The 11,209-nt window shown below is 51.5% G+C and overlaps 4 protein-coding genes across 4 annotated transcripts in view; all 4 read right to left on the bottom strand.

Moving 5' to 3' along the window:
• Positions 1-48: 48 nt before the first annotated feature.
• On the bottom strand, positions 49-1,020 carry H257_13136 (hypothetical protein). Its single transcript, XM_009840592.1, has one exon. It carries the CDS (start codon positions 997-999, stop codon positions 169-171), a length of 831 nt encoding a protein of 276 aa, XP_009838894.1. The 5' UTR covers positions 1,000-1,020; the 3' UTR covers positions 49-168.
• Positions 1,021-1,347: 327 nt separating this feature from the next.
• Positions 1,348-2,934, bottom strand: H257_13135 (hypothetical protein; the record flags this gene model as incomplete). Its single annotated transcript, XM_009840591.1, has 5 exons — positions 1,348-1,650; positions 1,702-1,927; positions 1,977-2,532; positions 2,594-2,705; positions 2,763-2,934. Coding segments are annotated over 5 exons (1,270 nt in total), but the record flags the coding sequence as incomplete, so codon positions are not given.
• A 1,651-nt stretch (positions 2,935-4,585) lies between these two features.
• Positions 4,586-9,602, bottom strand: H257_13134 (hypothetical protein). The gene has a single exon (XM_009840590.1). It carries the CDS (start codon positions 9,520-9,522, stop codon positions 4,633-4,635), a length of 4,890 nt encoding a protein of 1,629 aa, XP_009838892.1. The 5' UTR covers positions 9,523-9,602; the 3' UTR covers positions 4,586-4,632.
• Positions 9,603-10,818: 1,216 nt separating this feature from the next.
• The window catches only part of H257_13133 (hypothetical protein), a gene marked incomplete at both ends in the record, with an annotated part of 5,095 nt that continues 4,704 nt past the window's right edge, over positions 10,819-11,209 (bottom strand). Inside the window, one exon of the mRNA XM_009840589.1 lies at positions 10,819-10,833. Coding sequence (XP_009838891.1) covers positions 10,819-10,833 — 15 coding nt within the window. The remainder of the gene's footprint in view (positions 10,834-11,209) is intronic.

Genomic DNA, 11,209 nt, shown 5'->3' with positions numbered 1-11,209 from the left:
GGGGGGGTCTCCAAATTCCACCTTTTGATTATAAATCAACGATGAATACTGAGGGCAATATAAATTTATGATTTAAAAAAAGTAGTTCCGTTCTATTTGAGGGGGTCCACAAGACCTGTAAATAGTTTGGACCCACCCCCCCATTTCCACGCCCTCCATCGTATCTGATCATATTTTTAGGACAATGTAATCGCCATCTTGGGTGAAGCAAGGTGCTTTCTTCACTGCGTTCTTGAAGGCCCCCTTCAGGTCGTCTGTGACGAGGTCAGGGTACTTGGTCGTGATCTTGGCGGTCGCCGCTTTAAGCAGGGCCTTCTTGCCTAGCTTTTGCCCATCGGCGGCTTTGACAAGGCTCTTGAGCACCTTAACCCACTTCTTTTCGTCAGAGGTTAACTCAACTGCGGGGAGAGTGGTGACTGCGGTCGCGTTCTGGCTCAAATATCCTTTCACGTGGGATGCGAGGGCACTGAGGCCATTGCTGTCGCCATCGCCGCCTTCCTTGGCTCTCTTGGCGAGGGGTTTGTCTACCGTGGCATCCTCTGCTGGCCGCTTCGCCGCCGCCTCTGTGTCTTTGAGCTTGTTGAATTCTGTTTCCAAAAATGTCCACAGCTGGTCTTCGACGCCGGTGAAGCCAATGCTGTTCTTGACAAAGTTGAGAAATTTGGGCTTCTTCCGCGGCACGTTGTCATAGCCTGCAATGCGCTGCAACGCCTGATTGACCTTTGGATCAGGGGCGGTGCTGGACTGAACCAAGTCCATCCACTTTTCCTGCGGGTTCTTCTTGGCCTGCTTGGACAGCTTCGGTCCTTGGTATAACGCCCCTTCGTACTTCTGGGCTTCGGAAATGCATGTCGTGTGCGCCGCGTAGTCATTTCCCTTGAACACGACTTGGCAGTCTACGCATGTCACGGCCCAGCAGTTCTTACAGCGAGCAGCATGCGCGTCCACTTTGTTCTTCTTGAGCGTCTCGTTGCATCCTTCGCACACGAAAAACACCATCTCGTTCGCCGCAATGTCTGCAAATCCGAACTGCCAGCCAATTGGTTGGCGCTCGAAATTGAACAGTTTTGGGTGGTGTTGTTGTTGAAATTCCAAAAACCTCAAATATTTTGGTAAAATTAGGATTGCATACAGTAATTAAAGTCTAGCGGTTTCAGCCTTATATGTACTGTATTGTCCTGACTTTTGTTTTATAAAGTTATAAAGTTCAATGTTGAATTCGTCGAAGAGTGGATTTGATTGGCCACTTGATTCGTGATCTGGTTTTCATTGGTCGATCTATTGTCTGCGGATATGGTGCTGTTCATTCGATTGACCAATTTGGACAATAAACTTCCCCCTCGTGGCACCGAAATGACAAACTTTATCGAAACATATACTATTAATAGTATTGATTGTCTAACACAGCATCAATACACTGCCATTATCCACAAGAAATCTTCCAGCCTAGTCGACAATTACATGGCCATCGCCGAAGGTCGTAAGCACATCAACATCAATCACTTCAGGCTCCACATCGGGCTCCACAACGTCCACGATGACGGGAAGCTTCGTCTTGGCTTGCGACAGCTCCACCACGAACGCCACGGCCAATCGCGTAAACTCGGCCATGTGGTTAAAGTCCAAGGTCGCAATCGTGTCCTTGGACGACTACTCGAAGATCCTTCACATCACTTGCATTTTCAAGCGACGAAAACGTACGTGGACGTTGGGGTTGATGGGTCCGTCTTCTTCAAACGGGTATACCGTGGCGTACCCAGCGTTGAACCACGACGCGTGATCGGAGCAGCCGTAGCCGCACGTGTTGTGGCTTACTTTAGTGGTCAAGTAAGTATTGACACATACTTCCAAGAACTGGGTCAACGGGCGCGTCGTGAAGTCGTCCGTGAAGCTAATGACCTTGGTGCCGCCTCGGGTCCAACCTGTCCTATCCTTGTGTCAACTTGCACCGTGTCACATCATTCTATCGATCGTACATGTCGTTTTGGTACATGGCGTACACGTCGACTTTGGCTTTGGCATAAGCGGTGGCAATTTGCTTGGAGCCTTGCAATCCCGTTTCTTCGGCCGAGTACCATTGAAACTCGATCGGTCGCGTGGGAACCCACTGCGGCGACGACAGCAAGTACTTGAGCGCCGTGAAAATCGTGACCGTGCCGGACCCGTCGTCGTCGGCGCCAGGGGCGGCCTTTCCGTCGCGTTGGTTGATCGAATCTTGATGCGCACCGAGGATGAGCAGATCGTTGTTCACGGCAGGTTTCACCGGATCGATGCGGAAGATCACAGACACTTGGCCCCATCCGTGGTCGTACTTGGTCACTTTGGTCTTGATATCGGCGCGTCCGTGGGCGTTGGACAAGGCGACCGCTTGGTCGAACAACCAGATGCTCGACGCCAGTCCCTGCGACGACGTTTTGTGGCGGGTGGTGAACTTGTTCACAAACGTCGTAAGGAGGGTCTTGAGGTCGTTAGGATTGACTTTGGCGTTGACAGCTTTCACGACTGCTTGAAACGCAGGGATGGCTGGATAGGCTACAATACAGGTAGTGAGTGGCCTGTACGCCATGTGCTCGGTGTAATGCAAGAAACTCACTTTTAGCTCCAAGGCGCAGCGCTTGGCGCTCTCTGCCCAACCGCGTGCCTTCCGTCCACAACCCATCCGTGTCATCGACAAACCCAGTATTGTTTTGGTGGAGGATTCGAATCTAGTACGTTCGGTTACGACATCGGCATAATATTGCTGCTATGGGGGGCTACAGTACCTCAGCCTCAGTCATCCAGCAGCGAATGGAGTCGGAAAGCGCAATGAGTCGGTCAGAGTCGTTGGAGCGATCGCCGCGACATCCTTCGACAGACGTTTGAGGGGCGAAATGAGCTTGGGCAATCGACGCCGCGAGCCCCACCACGCCCACAAGTTGATACAACACTTTCATGGCTAAAATGAAAATGAAAGTCGACAAACTGTCAGTTGAATGTCGGGGCCGGCATGTGCAGTTCACTACTAGTACATACAGCCTATAGTTAACTCAGACGTGGTTCGGGTACGAATTGGTCGGTACTGTATACAGGCACCCCGAACCAGGAAATGCTACATCCCTCCAACTGTACTAGTATATCAGACGCATCTGACTCGGATAATTCAGTACTCTGGGGTACTAATATGTAGTACTTTCAAGGAACTTGGTTATACTACTTACTGTAGTAGAGTTCTGGAAAACGAACGATTATTCCCCAAGGCAGAGCCTGAATTGATGAAATCAATCGAACAAGCTCACCTCGAGGATCGTCCCCCAGTGCATAGGACATCGCCCAAACCACCACGGCAATAGTTCCTGAACTTGGCCGAGGCAACATCACACATGTCGGCGGCATTCACTCTTCGTTAAACTGTGATTACTCATGATGCAATCTGATTCCATCTAAATCGTCACGAACGATTGTTGATAGTCCCAGCTCCGTACCTTATTTACCTTTGTTTTCAGTCCAGAAATTAATTGTGCATGAGCAATGAGGCGATGACGACTTGCCAAACCCTTATCTACAGTATCTCGTGGTCCCCTTGGAACAACATCCATGGTGCTTGGAACCATCAAACATGGACTTAAGTGCGCAATCGGAGGACAATGGATCCGCAGGCTTGCCAACATGCCAATCATCGCTTTCCATCCCAAGACTTTATTCATATAGGGTTAACGGAAACATATATACTAGTACATCTTGGCAAGTGCACCCTACATTGTCAATCGTAACGTTATTAGAATGCTAAACAGTCTTGGCCGTCATGTAGTTTGAACAGATGACACACACACGTCGATATGTTGCGGTTTGTATTACCTGGTTTAGAACTTATAGAAACGGCACATATCGCTGCTGCGTCGCGTCGTCGTCCACGACCATGTAGAACGAACGTCCCAGCACTGAGACCGGCGGCACACAACGGTGAGAACCAATGCAAGATCGCGTCTCGCTGGAAGGCATTCACGACGGTGCCATACTCGATTCGCGACAGATTGTGGAAATACGAATGCGATGGAACATCGCCAGGCAGAAACACGGGGGCGTGGGCGTTCACCGCCACCACCAGATTGGAAAACCAGCCTCTCAATGCCACGCCAGACGCAGCCGCGGTTGCTTGTTGTGGAACTGGAGCGCCGTCAACACCAAGGCAAGCATGCAATGTCGCGTCTCCTGCCCACCCAATCACAATACCTGAATCGGACTCCCCTCCCACTTGTCTTTGCTGCATTCACACTTTGCGGGGGACGCCTCCATGGACGCCCTCCTCGTCGGGGTCTTGGCACTCCCCAGACATGACGATGTGAGCCTTCTAACTTGGTTGGCCAATAAATAACCTTAGTCACGTTCGGTTTCGATTGGTGCGAAACCACTGCAGTTACAGTAGCTAATAGTAATTTTTGTTTGTGATTTCGGATTCCTGGCCTTTCTGGCTCGCCAACATGAAATATTTTAAACTATTCGCTAATTCTGAATCTCCCATATGATATTGCGCTCTCGAAGGCTTTATTTACCGCAACAACGAGGTGGTTGCAGTTTCGGTATGTAGGGGTCGCGTTGGACAATATGATGACAGGATAGGTATTTATTGTTGAGATATGAAATATGCAATATGACTCAACCTATGAAACATGCAACGCAGAGGACAATCAAGCCTCGGCTGACAGACGAAAGAGATTGCTGCCATCCACGCAACGCCCCAGCCGCACTCTTTGTTGGTGATGGCGTACTGGTCGTGGTTTCGGGGCTTGTTGTCGGTGATGAAGGGGGAGACGTTGATGAAGGAGGAGACGGCGCTGGGTTGAGGGTTGTAGCTTGTGAGGTCGATGGTAGAGCTGTTGTCGTTGTTGATGGCAATTGTGTGGTGGTTGGAGCCGTCGACGTCGTCACAGGAGCTGTCGACGTCGTCACAGGAGCTGTCGACGTCGTCACAGGAGCCGTCGACGTCGTCACAGTAGTCGTCGTGGTGGATGTTGTTTGGTACGTTGGGGTAGGCGTCAGACTAGGCAAGCTCGAAGGTAGCGTCGATGCAAAGCAAACGTAGTCCAGTGCAAACCCTGAATTTCCCTTCGAGCTGTCGGTGGTTAGTACCACGGACGAATTCGCGGCCAAGTTGGAAATACTCGGCAGGGATGACCCTGTGTACCGCGCCACCCCTGGGAAAGTCACAAAGTCGTAGCCACTTTCAAGGTCGAACGTGGAAAACGACACGTTAACCAGCACCAACGAACTTGAAGGACATGTCAGGACCCACGTCAGATTCAAATTGTTGCCGTAGACAATGGGGCTAAGAAACGCGTAGTCGATGCGGCCCGTAAATGTCATGGCAGTGCCGACGGAGGGGGCTAGCGTCGGAATGGGTGTAGTAGTTGCCCCAGAACACACATAGTCCAATGTAAACCCCGCTCGTCCTGCCGAGCCATCCGTGACGAAAACAATGACGGTACCCGCGCTGACGGTAGCGGTCGGAGGCAGAAGGTTTCCTGTGAATCGCCCTGCTCCAGGAACTGTCAAGTAGTCGTAGCCAATCTCAAGGTCGAACGTGGTGAACGTCACGGTGACCAAGCTGCTGGCATTGGAAGGACACGAAAGGATCCAGTTCAAGTTCAAGTTGTCACCGTACACGTTCGGGTACACAAACGAGTAGTCGATGCGACGGCCCCCACTGGGAGATGGCGCGTTCGGGGCCATTGTCGGCACGAGAGCCTCTGGAGCAACGGCCGCCGTGCACGTGTAATTCAGTGTAAACCCTATTCCCCCTATCGATCCGTCCGAGGTTAACCACACGGTCGAGTTGGCGTCCACGTTAAAGGGGCTGGGAAGGACGTTGCCTGTGAAGTTGTAACCACTGAATCTCAAGTAGTCGAACCCGTTTTCGAGGCCGAGTTTTGTGAGGATGACGATCACGTGTGACGCGAGGGGTGGACAGGCAAGGACCCAAGACTTGTTCAAGTTGGGTCCGTATGTATTTGGAGGCTCGACCGAGAAATCGATAACGGCACTGGTGACGTTGATGATCACCGACGCAGGAGCAGAGGGGGAAGCAGGTTGTGTGGTGGTCGTGGTAGTGGTATTGGCAGCTGTGGTGAGTCGATCGGCAAGGCAGTCGTACACCAAGGCGAATCCGGTGCGGCCCACGGACGCGTCGGATGTAAACACCACGGACGCATTGCCCGACGTCACGACGACCGGTGGAAGGACGGTTCCCGTGAATCGCCCGCCGCCGAACCCACCAATTGTGACAAAGTCAAAGTTGTTTTCCACGTCCAGCTTGGAAAAGACGACAGTCGCCACCGGCGTGTTACTAGGACACGTGAGCGTCCAGTTGCGATTCACGTTGTTGGCGTATACGGACGGGGGCTCAAACGAGTAGTCGATGGCGCGGTCGGCCGTACTGTTGGTCTGGTTGCTTGGGGATGTCGAGTTGTTGGTCGTCATCACTGGGTCCAACCAGGCGCCGGTGTGGCACGTGTAATCGAGAATAAACCCGCTTCGACCAACCGATCCATCGCTCGTGAATGCCATCATGGAATTCGCAGCCACGACAAACGGAGCCGGCGACGTGTTGCCCGTGATGGTCGCTGCAACCGGACTTCCAATCCTGATCACGTCAAAGTTGGTTTCAAGATCCACGAGCGCAAACGTCACCGACACCAGCGTCTCCTCCGTCGACGAGCACACAAGCTGCCACGTCACGTTCAGGTTGTTCGCGTACGTCAACGGTGCCGCAAACGAGTAGTCGATGCGGACGGTGCCGTTTTGAACCGTCGTGTTCGATCCAACGACGCCAGCATGGGTCGCATCGTCGACGATCGGCGGCACCACGATGGAAAAGCACTCGTAGTCGAGCACGAACCCGCTGCCGCCTATCGACCTGTCGGAGGTAAAGTATACTTGCGCATCGGCACCCAAAATGACATTGCCCAAGGGCACGACGTTGCCCGTATATCGATTGGATGTGCCTCCAAGGAACACAAAGTCAAAGTTGGTTTCCACGTCCAACTGGACAAACGTGACGTTCACAGAGGTTTCGTTGGACGGACATACGAACGGCCAGTGCAATTGCACGCTGTTGTCGTACACGGCAGGACTCGTGAACGAATAGTCGATGCGACCATTCCTCGACGACGGTGCTGGTGTTGTTAGTGGAAAGGTGGATAAGCACACGTAGTTCAACACAAACCCGGTCCGTCCTTGCGAGCCGTCGGATGTAAACCGGACTTCTGCATTGGCGGGGACGGTGATGGGCTCGGTCGGTAGGAGCCTACCCGTGAAGTTCCAACCAAAGCCGCCTGTGATTCGTACAAAGTCGTACGTGTCTTCCAAGTCCAACTTGGCGAACGTGACGTTGACGAGTAGAGATTCGGATGGACACGTGAAATTCCAACGTACGTCCTTGTTGTCCTCGTACGTCAAGGGATCGACAAAGGAATAGTCGATCGTCCCACGGGCTGCAACGGTAGGCGTAGGGGGCGCCGTCGTCGTCGTGGTTGTGGGTGCTACGGTGGTGGTCGTAGTAGGGGAGAGAGTTGTGGTCGTAGGGGAAGGAGTTGTGTCTTGGAAAATGCATGTATATTCGAGTACAAACCCACTTTGTCCTTGCGTGCTGTCGGAAGTAAAGTGCACTTTGGCGTCAACGTTCACTATAATAGGCCCCGGGGGAATCGCGTTCCCAGTGAACTTGCCCCCATCCAGTGAGATTTCCACAAAATCATAGTTTCGCTCGAGGTCAAATTGAGTGAACGTCACGCTTACGAAGGATGCGGAGGACGAACATTCGAACGACCAAAACACATTTGCATTCGGGGGGTACGTGTCTGGAGCGACAAACGAGTAGTCGATGCGGTCGCCGCCTGAGGAAGGAGAGTTCGTGACTGGGGACAAGGTGGTTGTGGTTGCAACCGAGGGGGGAACGGTGGTGGTAGTTGTAATAGGTGGAGCCAATGTGGTCGTGGTCGTGACAGGGATCGGGGCACTGGGAAACGTTGCCCAACACCCGCTGATGATACTCTTTTCCCAGAAAAACAACACCTTGTCCACGTAGTCAGATCCGCAAATATTGACGTTGATCTTGGCCACGGTGCCCACAAACACATCGTACTCAAACACGTGGGGGATGTTGCACACCCCGCCTTTTACCAAAGATGTTGAGTCGAGTGCGGCGGTCGACAAGGCGGGAAGGGGCAATGCGGCGCTTGTGGTCACCTTCATACTGGCGCGGATGTACATTTCCAAGGCTGCCGACGCCACTACTGACGCCGACTTGGAGTAAAACCACAACGACACCGAGGCCGTCGCGTTGGCCGAGATGACGGGTCGAAGGCCCACTTGGCCGTTGACCTTGAGCCAGTCTGGCCATGTCGTGTCGGACGTGGTTGTGATCTGGCGCTTCGAGAAGGGCCCCCCCAGGAACGACATGCCAAACGTAAACGCGTCGATTCGGGCATCGTACACGTACACGTACTCGGACGACGTGGACGCTTGCAGGTCAATCACAAACTCAACCCCCAGTTCGGATGAAAATTCGAGCGACCCAAACGAAGTGCCGATCGAGAACCCCACGGGACGCCCCGTGCCGATGAGCGGAAGTGTGATGCGCTTTTTGCACATATCGGGGGCGTTCAACACAAACGCGAGGCGGACGTGGCCCGTCACGGTCACTTCCATTTTGAGCAAATCCGTGATGGAGAAGCTCGAGTCGATCGAGGCCACGTTGAACCCGACATAGCAATCACGACATTTTATGATGCACCCGTCGCTAGAGTAGATGGGCATTTCATGCACAATTGATTGGTACTTGGAACTGGCCACGTTCCAAGCCATGTCCAGCAAATCGTTGGTTTTGGTCTGCATCCAATTCAGCTCCCGCCGGCGCGACATCGCCGGCGCAATCGTCGTCGTTGCCATCGCCGCCTGCTTGTCGGCCGTGTCCTCAACGAGGTTTTTGAACGCCCGTGTGACCACACGAAACTCTTGGTTGGCGAAGATGTCTGACCCCGCCACTTGCTCTGTGGTGAGGTGCAGATCGCAGGATGTCGATGGTGCTGGCTCCATCTCGACTATGTCCACCGAGAGCACGCGAACTCCGAGGGCGTAGTCGGCCTGGCCGTCGCACTTGAGGCCCTTGTGGATGAGCACTTGGCCTGGACCGAATGGCAACGTGGCGCACTGGTTTAGCTTCAATCGAAGCGAGTGGTCCGTGCATTTGACCACCGCCTCAAACGCTGCGTTCTCGTCCAGCGGCACCACGCCGTCGTTGTACGTGTAGTTGACGTAGATGTACGTTTCGGGCTTGCCCCCCGCGTCCTCCACCACCACGTGCGCTTCAAGAGACGGCGGCAAATTCATGAGCGTGCCCTCAGCTTGCAGCAAGCTCGGTACGACTGTCAAAAGCGTGTCGTCGGTGACTTGGGCGATGGCTTCGTCCAGTCTTGAAAACAAGTCCACTGCGTACGTTCTGGACGCAGCTGATGCAATCAACAGTGCGACCCATGGTCGGAAGTACATTTTGGAAACGCTACGCGGACACCTGAGTAAAAACTAGAGTGCAAGACAATGGCGCGACTAGTTTTCCATTTCAGTCTGTCGGTTACGAGTTTAACTTTGGTTGCAGCTGCGGTTTCCACTCCCCAAATTAACACACCGGTAACCGCTTTCACGACCACTAATAATCCCCCACTCCCATAGCTCATCAAAGCCACGATGTCTTCACTGTGTAAGTGCAACCCGCTTTGTTGGTCGTTTTCTCGTACGCGTTGCTCAATAATAGTACTAGACCTCGAAGTACTACAGTACTACTGGTAGTACAAAACACGAAAACACGACGGCGGTCTGGTCGTGTAATTTTAAGTTTGGATATCTGGGCAACCATGTTCAATAAAACAAATCCCAAAATAGCTACGTATTCCTGTGTCTACTAGTAATCCGTCTACATGAAAAGCCTAATTAGAATGAATTTAGGTTAGTTTTGACTGTTTTGAGGTTCTGAGAATTCTTTCACAACTTCTTTTAGAATTCCTAAAATTTGTGGTTGGTAATTAGTGTGGACCAATTTCATGCCATATTGTTGGGTGTTTGGGGTGTATGCCACGATGCCCAATTGCTCTGGTAGTCATAGAAAGCCATCAAGTGTGGTGTAATGTTGACTTACTCAGTGGATGCATTGGGATGCGTTGCTTTGATCAAATATAATCATTGGTTGCATACTTACATTAGTATATTATTTTTCACTGTGGTGGGCCTAGAAATGCCTTACTGTACATCCTAATTAGTTGTGGATGCATCCTGGATGCAGTACTACTGGTACTGTAGTAAGTACAGTAAGTGCTTCGAAGTAGTACTACCTCGAAGTACTACAGTACGTACTCCGTACTTCGAGGACTACTCCAGAGTAATCTTTTGAGTCATACGTGTATTTTAGCCGTGCCTACTATCGAGTCGCGCGCTGCAATTGCATGTTCATGCATCCACTCGCTATTGGCTGGGGGACCTTTTCACGCAAACCACCGTGCATTGCCCAGGCGGTGGATCGCCTACAGGATATCGAATTTGTCAGGATATCACCAAGTGCCTCACTACTCATGTTTTTGCCATCATCGACGCCGAAGGAACGGTAGTACTCCGGAGTGCTGTAGTACTGTACTTACTATTAATATGTACTCCAGAGTTACTGTACTCTGGAGTAGTACGATTTCGAAGTAGTAAGCTACTACATACTACTAGTAGTAATTATTAATAGGAGCATTAACTGTACTAGTAGTAATTATGAAAAGGAGCATTAACTGGAGCACAACAATCAGCCACCTACAAAAGCCCAAACTATGGAACCCCACACTACATAACCATCCACCACGCCTGGTCATTACAGAGAACAGCACCCGCGACGAATTAGAACCAATAGGTATGAACTTCAAGTCCTCGTGTACTAGTAATCGATAAGCTTACCACAATTACCGCTAATAACGTTATATATATTGTTCCTGAATATCTATAATCCACATGTATTACCTGTGACGAATCCCGTTGGCTTGAACAAACTGCAGACTTATTCGTAGACGAATGTACGTTTGACGCAGGAGTTTCCAGAGCAATGTTGAAATACAAATCACACTCACGAAAGATGAAATCGATCGATATAATAATAGAAAAATATATACCATTGAGCGGGATCAACCAGAGTTCATGAAATCGCCGT

This window comes from Aphanomyces astaci (assembly GCF_000520075.1).
Source record: "Aphanomyces astaci strain APO3 unplaced genomic scaffold supercont1.45, whole genome shotgun sequence".
Classification (NCBI taxonomy): domain Eukaryota; phylum Oomycota; class Saprolegniomycetes; order Saprolegniales; family Verrucalvaceae; genus Aphanomyces; species Aphanomyces astaci.
The sequence above is the reverse complement of the archived record's forward strand: the minus strand, read 5'-3'. Positions and strand labels throughout refer to the sequence as shown.

Bases quoted from the DNA above. Each gene is read 5' to 3' on its own strand.
- H257_13136 (XM_009840592.1), bottom strand. From the start codon at position 999: ATGGTGTTTTTCGTGTGCGAAGGATGCAACGAGACGCTCAAGAAGAAC.
- H257_13134 (XM_009840590.1), bottom strand. From the start codon at position 9,522: ATGTACTTCCGACCATGGGTCGCACTGTTGATTGCATCAGCTGCGTCC.